Raw genomic sequence first — 23,218 nt, forward strand, 5'->3', positions numbered from 1 at the left:
TAAGCAACCTACCCAGACTTGATTAATTCATAAATTTTATTAAGAGATATTTTAATCGTACAATCAAATAAAACTTTTAATAATTAATTATTATATTCTCAAGATAATATTATTTTCAAAATATAATATCTAATAATTATAAATTTCGAACTATCACACAATTAGGAAAAAAAACCTACAAGTCTCAACTACCCTAAACCCATAGGATGGAGAGGGTGAATGTTTTAAAGAATTGTTTATGCCCATTTCTTAGCGGCTACATAAAGACGCCCACAAAATCATTGCAAAAGTCAGTTTACAGATTCTTCATGTTTCCATGAATCCTGGGACGGGCTTTGAAATTGTATCATGACATGCATATTCATGATTTAATATGGTGGGGTTCTGTGTCCTAATGGAGGCTCTTGGGACCCATGATTTGTGATTTTTATTAAGCTTTAAACACATCGAGTTGGTTAGATAAAACTATCATTTTCACACAATTTGATAATTTCTAATATCTTTTATTCTCTATATAGTTGTAACTTAAAAAAGAAATTTCCATTTAGGTGAGGTATGCGATCAAATCATGATAAATTAAAGGGTAAATTATGTGTAGTACCTAAATTATCAGTTTTGATCTATTAGTACCTAAACTTTTAACTTTTTTAAAATCATAGCTAAAGTTTAGTTTTTGTTTCATTTTAGAACTCCCGTTCAAAATTTAATGTTAAGTTTTGAAAAAAAATGAAAGTTTAATTACTAAAACGGACTAAAATTGATAGTTTAGATACTAAGCACATTAAGTTTTTAACAAAATGGTACTAAAATGAAACAATAACTAAACATTAGGTATAATTTAAAAAATGAAAATTTAGGTACTAAAATGGATTAAAACTGATAGTTCAGGTACTAAACATGTTAAGTTTTAACGGCATTATACTAAAATGAAACAATAACTAAAAATTAGTTATGATTTTGAAAATTTTGAAAGTTTAGGTATTAAAACGGATGAAAACTGATAGTTTAGGTACTAAATGCATAGTTTATCCTAAATTAAATAAAAATATTGAATTATCAACATTAGACCATAAAAATAATTTCTGCCTTTTCTCCCTTTATTAAGCCCACCGGCCACCACCATTTCGTAAAAAAACTCTCCTTCCTCGTCTCTATTCAGCTTCTTGCAAATGTCTCGGGTTTTCTCAAAAACTCCAAAACACTGCGCCGAAAAACAAAGCTGCACCATCAGCAAGTTCTACAAGAAACTGTTCTTCATTTTCTCTTCAATTCTCACCATCGTTTTAACCTTCATCTTCCTCGTCTGGCTAACCCTGCACCCTTCCAAACCCCACTTCTCCCTCACACAAGCCGACATCTACCAACTCAACCTCACTCTCCCTTCGCTCCTCAACTCGTCCATCAACTCACCTTCCTCTCCAACAACCCCAACAAGAGAGTCGGCGTTTACTACGACGACTTGCAAGCTTACGCTTTGTATCAAGGCCAGCAGATAACTGTGGATACACCTATTCCTCCGTTTTACCAAGAAAACGAAGAGAGCAACTTGTTGACTGCGGTTTTGCAGGGAAATGGTTTCCCGGTGGCACGGGGTTTCGGTTACGAAGTGGGACGAGATCGGAGTGCGGGGAAATGGTTTTGAGCTTCAAAGTCATCAGAAAACTCCAGTAGAAAGTCGGGACTTGGGGTTTCCGGCCGATATCGGTTTAACGTTAACTGTGCGTCGGTTGTTGGGTTTGGGCCTAGAGCTGCACCGTCGAGTCCGTTTATCAGTTCAAGTAGAGGAACTCAATGTTCCACCGATGTGTGAGATAACATGCTAAACTTTTTATCTGCTTGACGATGATGTTCTATAGTTTTCAAACTTGAGATTCTATAATTTTAAGTCTCTTTGTTGTCAATATTGACATATAATGATCATGTATATAATCTTGGTTATATTTAAAAATAAATCAATTCAAATTTATAAGTTATAATTTTTTTTTATTAATATGGATAAATAATATAGTATCCATTTATAAACAATGCTTCAGTATAGGGATGACAGATGAATATAATTTCGTGAATTCTGCACCGCATCCGTTCTAATTAAGGCGGAGATGGGCATAAGTTTAGTGGGTAGTGGGCGGACGTGGATGTCAAAAGTCATATCCGTCGTGAGTAGTGGGTAATTGATGAGTTCGATGTCTTACCTGCCCCATATCCGCTCGTCCACTAATTACTCATTTTATAAAATTTAGACCATTATGAATTGGGTTAATTGCCCCATTCATACAATAACGTATATCAAATTCTTAGTTTCATGCATAATATTTTAAAATTATTGATTTCATACATGGTGTTTTTTGCGGTTAACGAAATCGCCCACTTTCGTCACAAAAAGTGACATGGACCCTTTGACCACTGATAAAATGACACGTAACATTTTATAAAAATATATATTTTTAAAAAATTTTGTTTTTAAAAAACTCATTTCCTCTATATTTTGACAAAATAGATAACTTATACTTACACCGGTGTATATGTTTTGTCAAAATAAGGGGAAATGAGTTTTATATTTTAAAAAATATTTTTTAAAGTGTCACGTGTCATTTTGTCAGTGGTCACAAGGTGCCACGTATGTGTGTGTAGATTTGAGAATGTGCATGCGTGGGCGGGTGCGAATTTAAAAAATTTACTCATTGTGGGTGGTGGGTAGGTGGTAATACGAAAATATTAGGTGGAGATGGGGAAAGGGTATCCGCACCCGCACCGTCTGTTTGTCATCCTTACCTTCAATATTTAACATTGAACACTCACATCCTTAGCATTCTTAGTACTCGAACCCAGAACCTAAAAAAATAACAACAATTCTTTTATCATCGAGATCGTTTGATTCGTACTACAAGTTACAACATAAATACACATGCTATCAATGGCGGAAGGAAAGCATACCCCGAATGTTCATCCTATAATTCAAATTTTTTATATTAATTGTGAATTTTATTATAAATGTCTACCTATACTTTTATTTGTAACGAAAGCTGCAGGCAACCCTTTATTGAAAAAGTCAAGGGCACGAGATTTTGATACATATGTTGTTTTGATGCAGTAATTTTGCAACTAATAATCGATTTGTACGGTAAAAAGAATGTGTAATACAGACAAAATATATTCAGGTGTTTAATTTTGTAGAAGTAAAAGGTCTGCAGTCTGCGGATTACATCTGCAGGTATCTGCAATAGAAGAAGTGGATCAAAAGTCTGCAGTCTACAAGAAGAAGATTGATTGTTTTTTAACGTCTGTAGACTACTAAAATAAATTGAAATATAAATAAACTGATTTTTTAAATTTAAAAGAGTTTTGCAATATTGAGATTTAAATAATTTTAGTTTTACAATACTGAAATTTAAATAATTCATACAACTACAATAATAAATTATTTAAAATAGATCAATCCATATTTTAAAATAAATCAATCTATACTAATAAATTATTTAAAATAAATCAATCCATATTTTAAAATAAATCAATCCATACTAATAAATTATTAAAAATAAATTAATACATATTTTAAAATAAATCAATACATACTAATAAATTATTTAAAATAAATCAATTTATACAACTACAATAATAAATCAATCCATATTTTAAAATAAATCAATCCATACTAATAAAGTATTTAAAATAAATCAATTCATATTAATAAATTATTTAAAATAAATCAATCCATATTTTAAAATAAATCAATCCATACTAATAAATTATTTAAAATAAATAAATCCATACTAATAAATTATTTAAAATAAATCAATCCATATTTTAAAATAAATCAATCCATACTAATAAAATATTTAAAATAAATCAATCCATATTTTAAAATAAATCAATCCATACTAATAAATTATTTAAAATATATCAATTCATACAACTACAATAATAAATCAATCCATATTTTAAAATAAATCAATCCATACTAATCAAATATTTAAAATAAATCAATCCATATTTTAAAATAAATCAATCCATACTAATAAATTATTTAAAATAAATCAATCCATATTTTAAAATAAATCAATCCATACTAATAAATTATTTAAAATATATCAATTCATACAACTACAATAATAAATCAATCCATATTTTAAAATAAATCATTCCATACTAATAAATTATTTAAAATAAATCAATTCATATTCAAAATTATTTAAAATAAATTATTTTAAAATAAATCAATCCATATTTTATAATAATTTATTTTAATATAAATTTTTATAATAAATTTTTTTAAAATAAATTATTTTATAATAAATTATTTTAAAATATATAACCTTATTAAATTATTTAAAATTATTTTAATAAATAACCATATTTTATCATTGTTCTTGAAGAGGTTTGAAGACCTTTAAAGACATAAAATCATGTCTGCACCAAGAAGAGGTCACGAAGACGTTAGAAAAACTTATGTCTTCTGAAAAACAAACGGTCTACGAAATATGTTTACACGTAATCTGCGAGTCGCAAACATAAGAGGTTTGAAGAAGTTGCATAGTCAAAACAAACTAAGCCATTATCAGAAAAGCACTTTAAAAAGATGGAGGGACTATTTTCTAAAGTGATCAAACTTCTTTAAAGACGCCAAAAGCTCAATAGGGGAAAGAGAGAATTCAAAGTGCTATGCAACCCAGAAGATTAGCTTGTCTATCACTCGGAATTTGAGCGTAGGATCATGGACAGTGATTCAGATGAAATATGAGTCCTACAAAGTTCAGATTGTTGATATTATAGTCCCATAAATCATTACTCCAACAAGAGATTTAGCAGTTTAGCAAATTGTGAACAGCCAAAATTCATCATTTCATGCAAGATGAGAACGACTCAGAACCAGCCCATTTCCAGAAAACATAGGATTAAATTCGACAAGTGAAAGATTAAATTTCTAGAACTAGAAAACATAGGACTAAAGCTCGAAAATTTGAAAAATAGAGGGATTGAAAACATAATTATATTCCGAGGTTATTTTATATTTTGGGGGAAAGCCAAACCAACGGTTGTCTTTCAAATTCAATTTTCAAGAAAGAAAGAAAAAAAAATCAAATTTGTTTCCAAAAAAAAATCATCTATCAGGAAGGAAATCAGAGGATTTTAATCGGACAGTGAAGCAACACAAGGATTCAATGGCAAGGCGTCGAAAATCAAGCAAAGGCGAAACACCAAAGGCGGAGAAGGTAGAGACAGTACTTTCATCGGCGAAGAAAGATACGAGCTTAAAGAAACATACGCGTGAGATGAAGGAGAAGAAGAGCAAGTACGATCCAGTGGGTGAGAGTCCTTTGAGATCCATTTTTTGTTTGAAAAAGATGGTCGACATGAAGCGTGCTGAGGAGACTGAGGATTGCTTTATCCTTGATTTTAACCCTTTCAATCCCATTGACATTGCCAAGCTTTCCGCCGCCAACGACGGCGATGTTGACGATGAACTCTCCATGGTCGCCGAGCGTGGCCAGGTTTTTTTTTCTCCAATTTTTCTATTTAAATTCAAATTTTTCCCTAGTATATTTGCTGACGAAATTTACACTTTTTGAACTTGATTGGAATGGAGCAAAAACTTCAAATTTAGTTTAATTTAGATCGCTGGGTATTGTTTCTTGTCCACCAATAAGTAATGATCTTATAGTTTTTGTTAATTTAATTTTGTTATTGATGTTGTTTTAGGTGGCCTGCAGAGATTATCCACACTCAAGGCATCTTTGTCTGCAATTTCCATTCGATACTACACCTCATGACAAACATTGTGACCTGGTATGCCAAGCAACAATCTTTTACGTTACTGGCGGATTAGCTTTGTTTATTGTTTGGATCACTGGGATTTTGATTCCATTCTAATGATTTTTGTTTCGGTTTGATGCAGTGTTACTGTTATGTTTGTGATTCTGCTGCTCCTTGTGAGTGTTGGACGACACATTGCCATGCCTCGGAGCATGTCAAAAACTGGAGATCTCAACGCCGTGTCAGGACTCGATAGGTTCGGCTTCGTACCTTTCCTGCCATGTCGGAAAATCGAATCCCGAACTCATGCTTATAGGTCGGATTCTACCGGATTTTGCTAACAATTATCTTCTTTTTTGGATCAGATAAGGATGTATAGAATAGTTTTCAAGTAACTTTGAATGAAGGGGATTTCATTGCTGAATTGGGGGTTAAAGATGTTGTCTTTGCTTTACGGTTGCTTACTGCTATAAGCATTGGGGGTCTAAAGAGCTGTATTGCCATTGTTATATATGTCCGGATTTTATCGAGCACTTTGACAGGTAATCTCGATTGCAATATAGACGAGTGAACACGAGTCTTTACGTTCATCTTTACGTTGTCATCACTTCAATAAACTTTCGATCTAAACCATAATCGATCGATCACACACTCCAAACATTAGGAATGATTAATAGTTTAATAACTAGAATTTAATATACAGATGGTATCAAATTACAAAACATTCAATGTGCTAACCAAAACTATAAACAAGACCAACATCACAGCAAAAACTCGAAACATAATAGTGCTAAATGACTTCTGCTGCCGCCGAGCCGAAAACCTCTTTAACCATCGATTCAGAACCTTTTCACAAACTGAAATCTTGCTCTTTAACCTTGAAACATTCTTTCTGCTAGAATCGAAAATGGATATTTCCTCCGGTTCATCCATCATGATGGTGCCACGAGCAGCATTGTCGCCGACAGCTTTTACGTCCTGCTAGAAGACAACCCTATTAATGTTCATATACATATCTGGATTCGGCAATGGCTTAACACTATCATGATTTACAGATATCTCACCTTTGTAACAATGGGTTTCGAATCATCTTTCTTCTCTTCGAAGCGAGGATGGACTTGAAGTTTAAATCTTCTTGATGCAGTCCCCTGTGTAATGGAGTTCTCGATTTTTGGTTGACTTCGACGGGTGCGAGATCGAATCTTGATTCCAGCTACAGGTGCAGTATCGATATTACATGTTGCGCTCACGTGATTGCTCGATTCGCCATTGCTATTTAGCACATTATAGAATTCCCCATCACAAGAAACTTTAATATCATGTGCAGTTGCTTTAACCTCTAGAGGAACTCCTCTGTCATCATTGCTAGTCCCGTGCTGTAAGAGTATAGAATAAAAATACTATGAGACATTTCAATGAATCTAGACGCGATGGAAAAAACAGTACTAGTAAGAACGTGAGATAAAACAATATGTAACGAGCGTGGTTCTACTACTCACCGTTACTTGAACCACATCAGCATCGGATTCGCAATATGATCCACCATCCATACCAAAAGCCAGGGGGTTGGGAGTCTCTCTTTCTTTAATCAAATTCTTTTGACAGCCCCAATCCCCGCTGTAGTAGTCATCTGAGGTTTTGAAGTGGGAACTATAGGCATCATTTTCATTTGTGCCATACTCAAACTCCACCCCACTAAAATCGTTCCCGACATGATCTAACATCCAAGGAGCCCCCTCTCCTTTGATCTGCAAATGCAACGGAGAAAAGAGTTGCCAATCCAGAGGCTCCATCATTGGATCATAAAAGTGATTCAAAGCTTCTCCAACTGCATCCACCTGAAAATCAAACAACATAAGCGCAAAAGCTATGACAGCAAAATCCAAAACTGAATCGAAATCTAAATCTAAATCCAAATCGAGTTTCATTTTCTCACCTCTGCAGGTGCCATTTCTACCAGTTGACCTCCTAAATGGTACATCATTTTGTTATCTAAACCTTCAAGACAAGTTTCACTGCTACTGGGAACTTTTTCGGCTTTCACTTCCCCCGCAGGCTTGTCTCGCGGCACATCAAACTCAGATTGCACATCTTCGGTGTGAGACGATGTGCCGGGATCAACGAAGTTGCCATTAATATCTTCGATGGTCTCGTCTTGTTTCTTGAATAGACGACAAATTACAAAAGGATTCTGCAGAACAATACACCAAAAAGTCAAACAATATGAGCAAAACTAACAAAGGATCGAACCCTCAACTGGAATCAAACTGAAACCTCAATATTTAAGTCAAAAGAAAAAGACCTGTCCGGGCTTGGTGCCGTCGAGCTCATCGAGGGTAGTACGGTACTCGTGCATAATCCAATTGGTGCGCTTTCCCTTGGGAGCCCGGCCGGTGTAAAACACCAGAGTTTTCTTCATGCCGATCAAGCTAGACCCGGACTTTATCTTTCGATCCTTACCCGTAGCCTTCCAGTAACCAGCACCGGTAGCCCGGTTGAGCCTGCTTCCGTTTGGATACTTCCGGTCGAGCGGGCAAAAGAAGAACCACTCCGGGTCTCGACTCTTTATAACAGACAAGTCAGGCAAATCCCAAGGCTCGCATTTACAGACATCGATTTCACGAATCACTCCGACCTCATTGACCCTTTCTCCGTTTATCTTGGACCGCAAGTAACAATCGATCAACTCCTCGTCAGTTGGTCTGAATCGGATTCCGATGGGCAGTGAATTCAGTGAAATAACATCCATGATTAGCTTTTACTAAACCCAAAGAAAAGGGATCTTTCGGCAAGTCCAAAAAGTTGTAGGAAAAGTGAAGAATTACGAGAAGATTCAGAGGGAATTAGGATTTGGATACGAAAGATTTTGATCAAGTGTTTGCTGAAGAGGTTCCATGGCCCATAGTTTGCTTTACTTTTGCCTTTCAATGGATATATATAGAAAATTATTAGTACTTGTTTTATTGTTTGGGTAAACAATGTAGATAGTCCTTTATTTTTTTTGTTTGCTTGACTTTGGTCACAAATTTAAAAATTAAGGGGAATGATTTCTAATATTATCGATTTATTCGATTTTAGTCACTCATCAATTAATGTCCATTAACCCCTTTTGTTTGTCCTTTTTCTTTAAGTTTCTAATATGATTGAGAGACTAAAATTCGAATGAGAGTTAACGATTGAGAAATTAAAATCGAACGCATCGATAATGTTAGGGATTAAAATCAAATCGGTCAATAATGTTAGGGACCGTTCCCTTTTAATTTTAAAATCAATAACTAAAGTCGATCAAACTGAAAACGTAGAAAATTATCTGCATAATTTACTCTCTCTTTTTAATTTCGGTTAATGTCCGCGTTTGATCATATTCCGCTATAGAAGTTGTCAAATAATTTATGCTTTTACGATTAACCCCATTACTCTAAAAAAATGGAGAAAAAAATAATTATATAATTCATAGTAGTACAATAATACCATTGTTAAGACAACCTTATTATTTGTATGCATTATATTATTGAGCAAAATTAGGGGTAGACAATAAATAGGTTAAATTGTTTACTAAATGTAACCCCTCGTATGAATGCAGGTAATTCGATCCGAAATATCATATTAGGATCACTAGAGCGATCTACTATAAAAATTGGCAAAAATTTAAAATTTTCCTAAACCATTTCAAAGCGTAAATAATTTATAAATAAAAATTCAATAATCATTCTGACGATAAAACAAAATTCAATAATATAGAATATCAAAACATATTTCACACTATGATGTGAAAACAGACTATGACCCATAAGCCCCTTAATTATACGATTACTATATTTTGCAAGTAATGTCGTGTCTATAGTTACATTGGATTTTTTAAGGGGTGAGGTCAGGTGGAAGGTGAAAAAATTTTTCGACCCGATCCGAGGATAATAATACAATTTTCTTAAATTTTTCATTATTTTTTAATTAAGTTCTTATTTTATATCGGGTCAGGTTGGGTCGGATTTATACTTTAAAAATTTGAGTCGGATCGGAGTCGGTGGAGAGTATATTTTTTCAAGTCAGGTCGGGTGGAAGATATAAAATTTTTGGGTTGAGTCAAGTTCAGGTGGAGGATGTAGATTTTTGGGTTGGGCTTTTGGTCGACTCGGCTCGTTGCCATCTCTAAATGTATGCATTATAATATTACTTAATTATTTTTAGGGTCAAGTAAAAAAATAGTACATTGACTATAAGATATTGTTTTAAGTACCTCGACTATTAAAAGTTATAAAATGGTTATTCGACTATAAAGTGTTGCTTTGTTAAGTCTTTTAACTTTTAAACGTTACAAAATGGTCACCTGACTATTCATCATGTTCCAAACTCGTCCTTTTTCGTTAAAAAATTGACGATATTATGAGCTAAACGTTAACCTACTAACTGTAATATGATATAATTTGATCATAGAATCTCAAACGACTATTATATCTCAATCATCATGTCAACGTCTAACTCGGACAATTGTCAATTTTTTAAAGGAAAATGACAAGTTTGAAACATCATAAATAGTCGAGTGATCGTATTATAATTTTTAATAATTAAGGGACTCAACAAAGCAACACTCTATAGTCGGATAATCATTTTATAACTTTTAATAGTCGATGGATTTAATAAAACAATATCCTATAATCATGAGATTATTTATGTACTTTATCCTTAGAGTATGTTTAGTTCACGAAATGTAAGATTACCGGAATGTAACATTACTCTGAGAATATTGTATTACCCTGTTTGGTTTGTTTAATAGGAATGTAAAATTATAGTGTTTTGTTGGAGAAATATAAGATTACTTTGATGCATATTTTACTAAATTATCTTTGTCATATATAATTTTAACAAGTAAAACTTTAATAGTAAATTTTAAATATTTGAGTGAAAACTCATAAAAATATTTTAATTATTATACTATCTAATTTTAAAGAAAAAAAATTAACATATAATTAATATAATTAGTATATCAAACTTATAATTTTAAATAATTTTCAGAAGTATCATATTTATTTATATAAAATATAATATAATATGAAAAATAATTTTGTGATCTCAAGTGGACAAATATATTATTTTTAATGTATACAATTTATTTTTTAATTAATCAAAATTTAATTTAAATTTAAATAAATACATTTTTACATTAATAACATTTTCACCTTATAAAATTTTAAAATGTTTAATATACTAAATATTGAAAATATAAAATCATTTTATCTACTCAAAATTATTAATATTTCATTAAATTAAACATTTTTTTTATTATTATTAAGTTTATAATTTTGAGTAATTCAAAAATAAAAAGAATTGTGAAGGATTCATATGAAAAAATAATTATTTTATAGGTATTTTTGTTTTAAATAGTGTGTATTGTTTATTGCCTAAGAATTTAAAAGGAATATCATTATCTCATTTTAATCTAAAAATACTACTATTACGAATATTATTATATTATGATATTTTTTTCATAAACCAAATATGAGAATATAATTTTGAAAAAAAAATATTCCTTCTATTTTGTATTGAAAATAGTCCATCAATTCAGATTATCTCAATCACTTGAGCATCCAACTCCCCGTTATAACTATGCGCTTTGGTCAACGAAGCTATGGTCTCTATCACCAACAGGGACAAAGTTGAAGTTTCGAAGGAACCTAATCCAATGGACTGCTTCATTCCTTAATCTACAAGCAAAACATTCAATAAATAATTATTCCTACAAATTTTACAAAAGAGAAAAAAAAATGTAATAACTGGCCCCACCGCGCCTCCCATGTTGGGTTGTGTGTGCCTCATAATATGAAACCAAACCTCCATCTGCCTCGTATGATAGGGGTAGGCAATGGGATGGGGTCCACGTCAAGTAATGTACTTTATCCTACGTACTGTATTAAATAGTGACTCGGTTATAATTTCATAGATTTAGCATGGCACCCGTTTTAATTAAAGGATGAATAGATATAAGTTTAATAGGTAGTGAATAGATGTGGATATAAAAGGTCATATTCATCGGGAGTAGTAAGTAGGTAATAAATTTAAGACTTTATCCGTTTTGTATCTGTCAGTCTTATATGTGTCCGTTTACTAATTACTCATCATATAATTTTTGGATTATTATATATTAATGTATAATTTCAGAGACTATTCTATAAATCTTAAGATTTTACATGACATGACTTGTAATTTAATCAAAGGATAAGATATAAACTTAATTAATCTTTATTTTATTTTATTATGTTTCTTAACGAATTTATTTGTCTTATATTTTATTGTTTATGGAATCTATGAGATTGGTGTTAGGCGGATATTGACTAATGGAGGTAATTACGAGATAGATAGTAGATATCCAGTTAAATAGTAAATTTAAAAATATTTCTACGTAGACCTATATGAATTTAATATTTTTTACCTAATATCAACTTTGGATAAGTAATGGATATAAAAGTATTGGGTGAATATAAAAATAAAAAAAGTGTATTCGTACCTGTCCTCTCAGTTTGCCATCTAATAATATTAAGTTATATTATCAACTCTTCCTGATACACATGATTTAAAAAAAACATGTTGAAAATGATAGCTAGAAAAGAAAATCTTGTAAAATTTCACTGTATCAATGGTGACTTTAAAAGATGAGGATTTAAAATAGGAAATTGTTTAGAATTTTTTTTTAAAAAAAATACAGATAGATAATTCAGATTAGGCCAAAGAAAACAGAGAAGCCTAGAACAATGAGCCAAACTATATGCAACAAAAGTAAAGCCTGACCAGAGAAAGATCCGGTCCCGCCGTTATTTCCGACGTTACAGAATCCCATCTTTGCAACCTTGGCCCCCGAGCAATGCGCGTCTGCACACCCGCACCAATACGTAACTCCGTCGTCCCCGCAAACCGGATCCGTCCTGAAGCAGTTAACCGGGCACGAATAGCGCCGCGAGGGAGGCGAAACACCGCACGCATCATCCGCATCGGACGGCAACAAGATGCCCGCCGTGAAATTCCGTTGCGATTCGACGTCAGAAGAAGAAGAAGGAATGACGAGCAGCAGCAATAACAACAACAGTGACAATGCGGATTCGTGGATTTGGATCGACACCAGCGTCACCATCGTTTTGCTTTGAAATCCTTTCAAAAATTCCGGAAAAATGAAAGCGAGCTTTCCTTCTTTTTTTTAAAGCAAAATTGTAAAAAAAAAAAGAAAAGGAAAAGCTCGCGTTTAATGCTGCTTCCTTTGTTTTCTCAGAATAAAGGAAATTCCATGAAAATACTCTCTTTTTCTCAAGGTTTAAATCCTTGCCTCGAAGCAACGAATTTGCACATTTTGATGATTCACAGGGACGTGAATGGAAGGAAAAAAAAATATATATATATATATATATAAAGGGAATGGGAATCAAATCTTTGCCGTCAAACTAATTCATTGACCAATAATATATCCTACCATTTTGAAAAATGTTGTTTTAACGGTAGAAATTAATAGTAATTAATTTAGATTGTTTTTATGTTTGGTTGGAAATCGAACTTCCATTTGTGTTCTTATCACCTCCATTATGGAGAAAATGACGGAGAATGTTTTTTCCCGACAAAACTTGTTGCAGGTCCCTCTGTTGTAAGGACTACTCCATTTAGTCCCTCTAATATATCAATTTTCTCCCTCCATTACAGAAACTGATTAAATTTAGTCCCTATGAATCCGTTTAAACGACGTACTTGTAAAAAGAAGAGTAAACTGTATATGTAGTCACTGAACTATAAAATAAATTCTATTTTGACCATCAAACAAAAAAAATGTCATAAAGTCACTAACGTGGTGTATTGAAACTCAATGCTGTTCTTGTATATTTTTTCGTTTCTGGAAACTGCAGTTACAGACATTCAATGTACAGTTCATGTGTTGAATCTACAATACAAATATATGACATCTAATCTGGGGCACCCAGTCCATGGAACTCTCTGGTTTTTCTATGTACGTACAAACAATTGCAACAAACTGAATCAAACACGACCATCCCCATTAGTCACTCAACAATGGCACTCTCTGGCCGGCGGCAACAACCGTGAACCAACGGAACCGATTTTATTATTCATTGTCTGCACTATTTCTGCAGCAGAAGGCCTAACGGTAGGTGATTTTCGAAGACAGAGTTCAACGATTAAGAGCATAGCTTTTGCTTCTTCCAAGTCGAACTCACCACCCAGCTTTGGATCCACCATCTCCGCCGCCCCACCACCACCCTCAACAACCTCCCTCAGGTTCAGTGCCACCATCGTCGTCAACAATTGTCCCCTTTCGGGACAAAAGGCTTCCATCCCAGTCACAAGCTCCAAAATAATAACACCCAGACTATAAACATCGTTCTCCTTAGAAGCAATACCGGTCCACAAATAACGAGGATCGGTGTACCCCGGCGAGCCGACCATTATCTGATTAGTCTTCTGCGGCACCACCGTCGACGAAAATCCCATCTTCGCCGACCCGAAATCGCAGAGCTTGCAGTTGAACTGCTCGTCTAACAAGATGTTGGACTCTTTGATATCGCCATGAACTATCTGGAGACTGCATTTGTCGTGCAAGTACTCGATTGCTTCGGCAAGTTGAAAAGCTATGCTCATACGGGTCTTCCATGGAAGCAATTCCCTTCCGTTTCCATGGAGTTTCTCTTGTAAATTTCCATTCGGAACGTATTCTAACACCGTCGCGCCTTCCTCTGTAAAATAAAATGAACAGATATTATAAAAAAATAGTAAATCTTTCTTTAGCGATTGTTGAAGAGTTAAAGTAACTACCTTGATCATCGCAGTAGCCAAGGAATTTAACGATGTTGTCATGTCGGATTCGGGTCAGAATATCCAGTTCTTGTTTGAACACTTGATTTAACCGATCATTTCTGACATGGATCTTGACTGCTCCCAGGGTGGAATCCGACAAGTTAGCCAAGTAGACATTGCTGAACCCTCCTTGTCCGATCAAACGCGAGAAATACTTGGTCGAATCTTTTAATTTCGTCCCATTTAAACCTCTTAACACACCCTTTACCTTCTTCGACGCTTAAATCTCTTCCCTTTTCTTCATCGGCCCCGCCGCTCGCCACCGTGGGTTTACGGCGTTTGAGGAATTTCAATAAGAACCCAATTGCCAACAGCAACGAAAGAAGCGATACAAGAGAAACAGTAACGAGGATGACGAGTTTGGGATGGAACGACGATAGGGTTGTTCTTTAAGAAGATGTCGTCGGCGGATAGAAAACGGCGGGGGAAGCGACGCGGAAAGTGAGTGGAGGAGAAGGAATGAGTATTATTATTGGTAATAATAAGGAAAAAATTGTGATGGGATGTTCCAAGAACATCAGCACCAGCAGACATACTTTCAAACATCAATAACCCAACCATTTTTAACCTTTAGATTTGTCGGTTGTGAACCCCGTGGACATGGGGACGAACATAATCTGACAAAAACTCGATCTAAATGTGCAGATTTCATTTCAGAAAAAATAGAAACTGGAAGCCTCCTAGAAAAGCCATTGAGGTTTTCCTCTTTCCGTCAGATTGAATCAAATTATTTATCATGAAGTTAATTTCGACCGATTCTGATATTTAATGTCAAATTATAAAATGATATTTTATTTTGAAGATTAAGTGAAATATTATGACTGGATTTTCAACTCACTTGGTTTTTTTTTTAATGAATCTGAATTTTGTATATGTTTTATCTGAGAATAGTCCAAATTTCACAAATACAACTTGATACCATTTTTAGTGTTTGGTAAACACCATTTTGAAGAAGTTTATTGTGCAAAATAAACTAAAAATGAAAACGCTATAAAATCCAGCGATTTAGAAGAACTTATTGCAAAATAAGATGTTAAATGACATATTTGACATTATTTTTTTCCATAATTACATCCTTACCATAAAACCTAATATAATGAAATAGTCTTCATCCCAATATATTTAAGCTGAAATTTTATTTTATTATTCTATTTTTTAGTTGTAGATTCTCAAATATATTTTAATTAAAAAAATATAGCAAAACATGAAAGTAAAAAAATGTAGTGTTGATATTTTATACAAAGTTTATCGTATGTATAAATCTCACAAGGTTAATATTTATAAATATTAAATTTAAAAATATATATTCATTTTTTTAAAAATATTCACTAATTTTCTTAAGGAATTTTTAATTCCTAGTCAAAAATATTTTATCCGAATAATTTCACCTCGATAAAGACTAAAATATTATAAAACATATATGTACTTAACAACTAAATGTATCATACCCTTATTTGTTATTTTGCCTATATCAACTATCACCTAAATTTTACCAAACACTTCTATAAAAACATTTAATCAAATCAGTTGGTCAAACCAACTACTGGAATCAACTACTAGTTATCAATTGTTTGCCAAACACCCTCGTTTTTTTTAAAGTTCGAGGAGTAAGTTGGTAGTTGATCTAAAATTTACGATCAAATTAATATTTTTTTCTAAATTTGAGGGTTCAAGTTAAAAATAATAATTTTTTACTAACATATCACTTCAACAAACTAACATCATTTAAGTCTTATATATCAATAACCTTGTATATCAATCATAACATTATAAAAATAAAACTTATATATCAATGACCAAAACATTATAAATCATAATATAGTTCACCAAAATATTATTTTTTAAACATTTAATGATAAAAATAAAACTTGTGAAAAAAATTGACCATTTTTATAGTTTACCCTAAATATTACTATCATATCTACCAATCATATATTGACATATAATTCACGTGCGAATTCTTTGTTCTCTTCTGACACGGTCGCGAATATTACGGTGGCCCACTATTATTAAAATTATTATTATATAATTCTTTCAATTTAATTTATTATAATTATATTATTAAAATTCGAACCACTAAATTTTCTCAAGAAACATTCAGTTGGGAAATGGTCAATTTTAAATCATTTTGCACGCACTATTCATCAATTTGTCAATTGTCATGTCATACTTTCATAATTATGACAGTGGCCGCACGTTCGCACGGATTCTCTTATTATTATTATTATTATTATTATTATTATTATAGACTCCTCATAATAAATAAATATCAATATAATCATCAATTAATAAAATAAAAGAGTATTAAATCAATAATTCAAAAATGATATTGTGAATATAAAAAAACAAATTAAATGGTTAGTCTTATAATAAATTTTTATAACATATAATTTAACGTAATATATTCCAAAATGAATGATAATTATATAAAAATAATTGAGAATAAAGATTGTTATGATTCCTAATTGGGGGGGTTTGTAGTTGGATTACGACCGTATACTTAACAAAGCGACTCCGTAATAGCAACGAAGAGCATCCTTCACCAACCAAATCGCTTGGAGGAGATATTAGACCAATTCACTAATCAATTACATAAATAGTATTCGGTTAATTGTTCATAAATCGTTTTGTATAATGTTTGTTTATGTTCTGAATAAATGTGTAAAAAAATTACATTCATTTAATAAACGAACAAACACGAATAGAGGTGTGTTCGGTTCGTTTATATTCATAAACAAGTTTGTTTATCTATTCGTTCATTTATGTTCATGATCAAACTTGTTTATCTGATTCTCTTTTTCTTTCTTTTTTTACATTTTAAATATTAATAAAGGTTTGAACTAAATTTAACAAATGATAAAAGTTGAAATTTAAACTATGAATTTTAAAGAGTTTAAGACAAGTTGCATAATTTTATCATTTTTATTTAGTTTGAAACGAAAGGGTAAAACTAAAAATTGAACATATAAAGGAACGATAGACAATAAAAGAACATGTTCATGAAAGTTAAATGAACACGTTCGTAAACATATAAGCGAACTCGTTCACGAGCATTAAAAGAACATGTTTACGAACAATAGATAAACGAACACGAACACTTTCAAAATAAAATAAACGAACACAAACACTATATTAAAAATTTAAGCAAACACGAACCGGACACCTTAAAAAATAAACAAACAAACACAAACATAACTTTGTTCGTTCAAGCTCGGTCAGTACACCCCTAGTATTTATAATATATTTACATTTATATATTTTTTATTTTAGTTTTTAGTTTTGAAATAGATATCGAGAACTTGTCGTAGTACAGGATAGCTCATATAATCCTATTGAGACTTGAGAGTCATGAATAAATCTACGAAAAGAAATCGAAGAGTTTGTGCTTGATGATATCGGTGGAGTCACATTATAAACTATAGTATAAGACTTTTGGGATTTTTATTTATTTATAAATTTTATATAAAATTTAAATTTAATACATCATTTTAGAAGAATATTGACACTATTTTTTAAATTTGCAATCTATTAGTTTACTCCGTATCTCGAGTGAAGTCAAAAGATTATTAAGCTTAAAGTTTGTTTATGTTGAGTTAAAAAATAATCAACATTTAAAAACTCTAAAATTGAATCGAATTAAACTAAACTGAATAGAATTTTCAGTTTAATTCCGATTTTATAAAACCGATATAAAAAAATTCGAACCGAACCGAATACTACTCGACTCTAATTACTCGTGCTGAGATAATAAAACTAACAAATTTTACATGCAAAATTACATTTGAGAACAATATGCACAAGATTAGAATAAACAAGCATTCAAAACATTTCATTTATTTCATTTCAGTTCAAACCGTCAAAAGAATTTATACGCATTGCTTGTTCCCCACTCAACTTTACATTTCTCTTCAGCTTGGTTAAGAGAGAAGAAAGATGGGAAAGAAGAGAGTAATTTCATATGGATGTAATACTGCCTACAAAAATCAATTATAAAAAATCGATACCTCATCTAAAGACAAGCAATTAGGGATACTCTAATCCAACTCCTGCTTGTTCTTAGTTCTTTTCATCTTCGCCTTAAACCTCGATTTCGTCACGAGCGACTGTATTGTGTTTACGAAGTTCCCGACAGCCATCACAACCAGAAGTATCCCACAACAAATCACCTACAAAAAACTCCGTTTTCTATCACTAATTGTACAAAAACCGTACAAGATTTTTTTCGACATATATGGTTGAAGAGAGACACCATGAGAAAACCACCTACCTGCCATTTCGAAACAACCCCAGCAAATGCAGACCTGAGAAGCAGCAGCCCAACGTATGCCTCGAAACCCTATAGTCACATTCACGATAACTGAAAGTTTTAGACCCTTTAAGTGGTAAAAAAACTTCGTTCGATCTACATATTCTTGGCAATTAGACAAAAGTTTGCTTGCGTTACCTGCATAAGGAAAAGTACAGGGCATAAGATCCATAGTTGGCCATCTACACCAGATGCTTCTCCCCAGACAACATCCATTCTATTAGCCTGTAACCGACAATACTCGAATAGAAGTTAGGATTGATTCTCTATGATTTGAAGGATCCCAAATGATGGCATAATAGCTACTGCTCTTGGCAGATAAAATATGGATAAGATAACACCTTTCCAAGAGCAATACGAGTATAAAGCCTCTGACGCTGATATCTATTTTGAAGAAGCATGACAACTCCTTGCATCATAGCCCATTGAAGGAAAAGTTCTACACCTCTCTGGCATAGGATTTAACAGTTTGTTAATGAACACCAACTCAATAAGGCATAATGATTAATTAGTGCACAATGGTACAACAGTGACCTGCTTTTGAGCACAATTAGGCTGTCCTTCAATCTCCCAAGTGATACTAATTAGGGCCATAACAATAGCACAATAGTGATGGTGTATCCACCTGCAAAAGTATTATTTGGTCATCAATTAACTTGCAAGACTAACCAAGAAAATACAACTCATACACACAAACTACAGTCGAACATCAACAACGAGAAAATAGAAGTTCTTGATGATTAACTATAAGGAGTATCAAAAAACATCAAAACATACTAATCAAAAAGGAGATTCCAAGAGGTTCTAGGTAGATCATAGCTGTTTCCAGCTTGTTATGTGGCTTTGAAAGTTTTCAGATAAACCAATATTTGATTACAATCAGCATAGGCATAACATACAGATAAACCATCTACAACATAAGAAAATGGTTATAGGTTGGAACTGGTTCACAAATTCAGTTGTGATGATGGGGTAACCAAAAGAGAATTTAACATAGACGGACACCATTTTCTTTCTCTGTCCTCAGAGAAACAAGGAGGATTGATTCCACCCTACAAAACTTAAAGAAACAGCATTTTCACATTATAATACTGATAATGGACCCCCATCTGACTCTAACTCTAACTCTCCTTACATGTTTGCTTTCAGGAAACAAAACAACAGAGTAAATATGTTATTCACATTATAATACTGATAATCGACCATGTTACATGTTTGCTTTCAGGAAAAAAAACAACAAAGTAAACATGTTACGTGTTGGCTTTCAGGAAACATTGGGAAAGAAAAGGATGCACTTACCATGGACGGATATCACTTCCATTTATTCGCAATATGTTCTCTCGCATAGCCAAACCAGTGTAAAGGAACAACAACCATGCCTGCAAACAACTTATCATTCGCTCGGTATTAATTCACAGAAAAAGAGCTCATCATTAAATCGGCAACAATCGAATAAAATCCTAACAAAACCCCCCAACGAATAACCAGAATAATACCTCGTACAATTGAACTGGAAATGCAGGCAAGCATCCATCCAAATCCATGATCTTAAAACAAGCAAAGTTAACGGAAAAAAGAAACAGAAGGGCAGTCCTATCCTGTTGAAGGGAGACAGTACTTAGTAATGAATACTTAAAATTTCCAAATTTCCCAATTTCTTTCCAAGAAAAATGCATAAATAAATCACGAATTCAATCGAAATATCGAATTATACAATAGGCAGGGAAAACTGAAATGCAAATATGTATATTGGGATGAATTTCTATCATGCAATTGTAAAATTAAAGAATATATTCATATGAAAAGTAAATAAAAAATAAAAAATCAAAGAATAAAATAAAAAAGAGTTAAAAGAACAGTGATGCTGACTCTGTAGCTGTTATATTCCTCCTTAACTTTCAACTGGACTTCTTTACGAGATGCTCGCACATTGATTGGTCCCAGAAACTCCTGAGAAATCTCCCTGTCGTCACAAATTACAAATTAATTAATCACATCTCTAATTACATGATAATTAAATCACTTAAAAAATACAAACAGATAGTATACCCTGATATTTGGGAGGAAGAATGCAGCGGCGTCTCCATCGGCCATAATGCAGGTGCTCTCTGTAAATCCTCTTCGAACTGCCTTTTTTAGATCCAAATTTCAGAAACAATCCAGATTTGATCTAAATAAAGACATAATGGAAAAAAAGTGAAACATGCAAGGTTAAAGAGTTTCTGCCTTCCTGGCGAGATTGCGATCCATAAACTTTTGAGAGACAAGCGAGCTGATCAATGAACGAACGCGGCGAATGGAAGATTCGATGGAAATGGCATTTTGGCGGAGCGATTGCTCCTCGTTCGAAATCTTCCATAAAAGCGAAGACCCAGATTCTTGTAACTCTCTGGCTTGCTTCATCAGCCTCCCCACTTCTTCTGCAATCTATCACCGGCACCGGCTCCGGCGCCAATTCATCCACACTCTCCATTTTATCGATTTTTTTCGAGTAAAATCAAGCACTCTACACTTTGGGTGATTTAGTTTTCTTTGATGTGTGTATATATATATAGTATCGTGTAAGGTCAAAGGTTGCATTTGAACGAAGGAGAGGGTGGGCTTTCGTTTTTTATTTTGAAACGTAACTTTCTGGGCAAGCCGAAGGGATCGGAACAAATACATCTTCGCTTTGTAATGTGTACTTGCATGAATAAAATGAAAAGATATAGATACCAAAATCATATATAATTTTTTTGTCTAATTACGAGTTTCATCACTTTACTTTACAAAGTTAATAAATTAGTCCCTTTAACTTATTAGAATTTTATCTTCATACTTTATGGAGGGGAAAAATCATTTATTAGTAAACATATTGATTTTATTGTTGATATTTTAGTAATTTATAATACATATTGAATTGTTTATTTCTACTAAGTCTAAGCATAGATGGTTAAACTATTGTTTTTTAGCGATTTAATTGTAAAATTTTATAGTGTTATTCAATTAAATAACTTTCCAATTTCTTACAATATAATAACTAAATTTTCAAAAATTAAAGTAAATGGTTAACTCATTACTTTATATAGTAAATTTGATTTAATAATTATATATAGAGATAAATGTAATTTGAATATTATATTTTTTATATTTATGAATTTTGAACATATTAGTAATTTAAATTATATATACAGGAAGAGATTCACCTACATTAGTGTATAATTTAAGTAGTTTTACATACTTTTATATAAATTATATTAAATAAAAATGTTAATATGAATCTATATGTTAATTTATAGTTTTAATTTTGGTGTTCTATTTCTTTTTTATTAATTTGGGATAAATATAAGACAATATTTGTTTAAAGAAAACTCTCAACCATTTGATATTGGACGCTTATACCCTGATATTCCCAGCACTCGAACCCGAAACATTGAGAAATAACAAAAAATTATTTACTACTGAAATCACTTGATTCTTGCAAATTTCAATTAAATCATAATATGATATTACTAAATCTAAGTACGAGATTAATCACCAATTGATTAGGAACAAACCTAGCCGCAATTTCCCCCCAAATGTATGCCCAACTAAATAACTTGTTATCCACACGGGGTAGGGTAGGTAGCCGGACCGGACCCTAAACTCTTAACCACGCGACGACACCCGGGGCCGGATCCTTCCTTGATGTCTACTAACCTAACTCTTAGATTTTGGTTTAGCCGAGTTATCCATTGTTTCGACCGGTTTAAATAAAATTTTCAATTAAATCGAATCTTTCATCATAATGCTCGGCTGGTTTAGATGAATTATGGATTATTCAGATTTTTCAAACGAATTATCATCATATTCAAATATTTTGTCATTATAATTAATGATTTTTTTAATCTGAATTAAGAGTAAACTGCCATTAGCTTTGATAGTTTAATAATCTAAATGCTAAATAAACTATGGTATTTAAATTAATTATTTCGATAAAATGTTCTGATCTCTGATGTATTTTTCTTAATAAAGAAAGCACTGCGCCGTACAACTCCTTGAAACCTAGAGCGCCCCTAATGGCCTAATCACGGGGAAAAGGAAAGGTAATTTATGTGTTTAGTACTTAATCTATTGTTTTGATCCGTTTTAATATTAAATTTTAATTTTTCAGAATCATATCCAAAGTTCAGTTTTTGTTTATTTAGTACCCGTAGTTAAAAATTTTAGTTTTTATTTTATTTTAGTATACTATTAAAAATTTAGCGTTAAGTTTTGAAAGAATTAAATTTTAGGTACTAAACAATCAAAACTGATAGTTTAGGTACTAAAGCTTAAATTTTAACGACAATACTAAAT

The 23,218-nt window shown here is 32.3% G+C and overlaps 4 protein-coding genes and 2 pseudogenes across 4 annotated transcripts; 2 read left to right on the forward strand and 4 right to left on the reverse strand.

Moving 5' to 3' along the window:
• The first annotated feature begins 1,169 nt into the window (after nucleotides 1-1,169).
• On the forward strand, nucleotides 1,170-1,810 carry LOC120209424 (annotated as a pseudogene).
• Nucleotides 1,811-5,092: 3,282 nt separating this feature from the next.
• On the forward strand, nucleotides 5,093-6,227 carry LOC120209422. Its single transcript, XM_039208439.1, has 3 exons — nucleotides 5,093-5,489; nucleotides 5,698-5,784; nucleotides 5,894-6,227. Exons 1-3 carry the CDS (start codon nucleotides 5,160-5,162, stop codon nucleotides 6,005-6,007), a joined length of 531 nt encoding a protein of 176 aa, XP_039064370.1. The 5' UTR covers nucleotides 5,093-5,159; the 3' UTR covers nucleotides 6,008-6,227.
• Nucleotides 6,228-6,426: 199 nt separating this feature from the next.
• Nucleotides 6,427-8,514, reverse strand: LOC120209427 (NAC domain-containing protein 62-like). The gene is made up of 5 exons (XM_039208441.1): nucleotides 8,054-8,514; nucleotides 7,688-7,942; nucleotides 7,251-7,589; nucleotides 6,816-7,127; nucleotides 6,427-6,729 (listed from the first exon to the last, which is right to left on the reverse strand). The coding sequence occupies exons 1-5, from the start codon at nucleotides 8,498-8,500 to the stop codon at nucleotides 6,466-6,468; spliced, it is 1,617 nt and encodes a 538-aa protein (XP_039064372.1). The 5' UTR covers nucleotides 8,501-8,514; the 3' UTR covers nucleotides 6,427-6,465.
• A 3,934-nt stretch (nucleotides 8,515-12,448) lies between these two features.
• Nucleotides 12,449-12,882, reverse strand: LOC120209423. The gene has a single exon (XM_039208440.1). The coding sequence runs from the start codon at nucleotides 12,872-12,874 to the stop codon at nucleotides 12,461-12,463; it is 414 nt and encodes a 137-aa protein (XP_039064371.1). The 5' UTR covers nucleotides 12,875-12,882; the 3' UTR covers nucleotides 12,449-12,460.
• Nucleotides 12,883-13,715: 833 nt separating this feature from the next.
• Nucleotides 13,716-15,288, reverse strand: LOC120209430 (annotated as a pseudogene).
• A 3,123-nt stretch (nucleotides 15,289-18,411) lies between these two features.
• LOC120209431 (transmembrane protein 120 homolog) lies at nucleotides 18,412-21,374 on the reverse strand. The gene is made up of 10 exons (XM_039208444.1): nucleotides 21,105-21,374; nucleotides 20,951-21,027; nucleotides 20,771-20,864; nucleotides 20,398-20,499; nucleotides 20,201-20,280; nucleotides 19,436-19,526; nucleotides 19,243-19,350; nucleotides 19,040-19,126; nucleotides 18,863-18,931; nucleotides 18,412-18,761 (listed from the first exon to the last, which is right to left on the reverse strand). Exons 1-10 carry the CDS (start codon nucleotides 21,372-21,374, stop codon nucleotides 18,630-18,632), a joined length of 1,110 nt encoding a protein of 369 aa, XP_039064375.1. The 3' UTR covers nucleotides 18,412-18,629.
• Nucleotides 21,375-23,218: the final 1,844 nt, after the last annotated feature.

The sequence above is a fragment of the Hibiscus syriacus genome, unplaced genomic scaffold (assembly GCF_006381635.1).
Source record: "Hibiscus syriacus cultivar Baekdansim isolate YM2019G1 unplaced genomic scaffold, ASM638163v2 tig00018834_pilon, whole genome shotgun sequence".
Taxonomy (NCBI): domain Eukaryota; kingdom Viridiplantae; phylum Streptophyta; class Magnoliopsida; order Malvales; family Malvaceae; genus Hibiscus; species Hibiscus syriacus.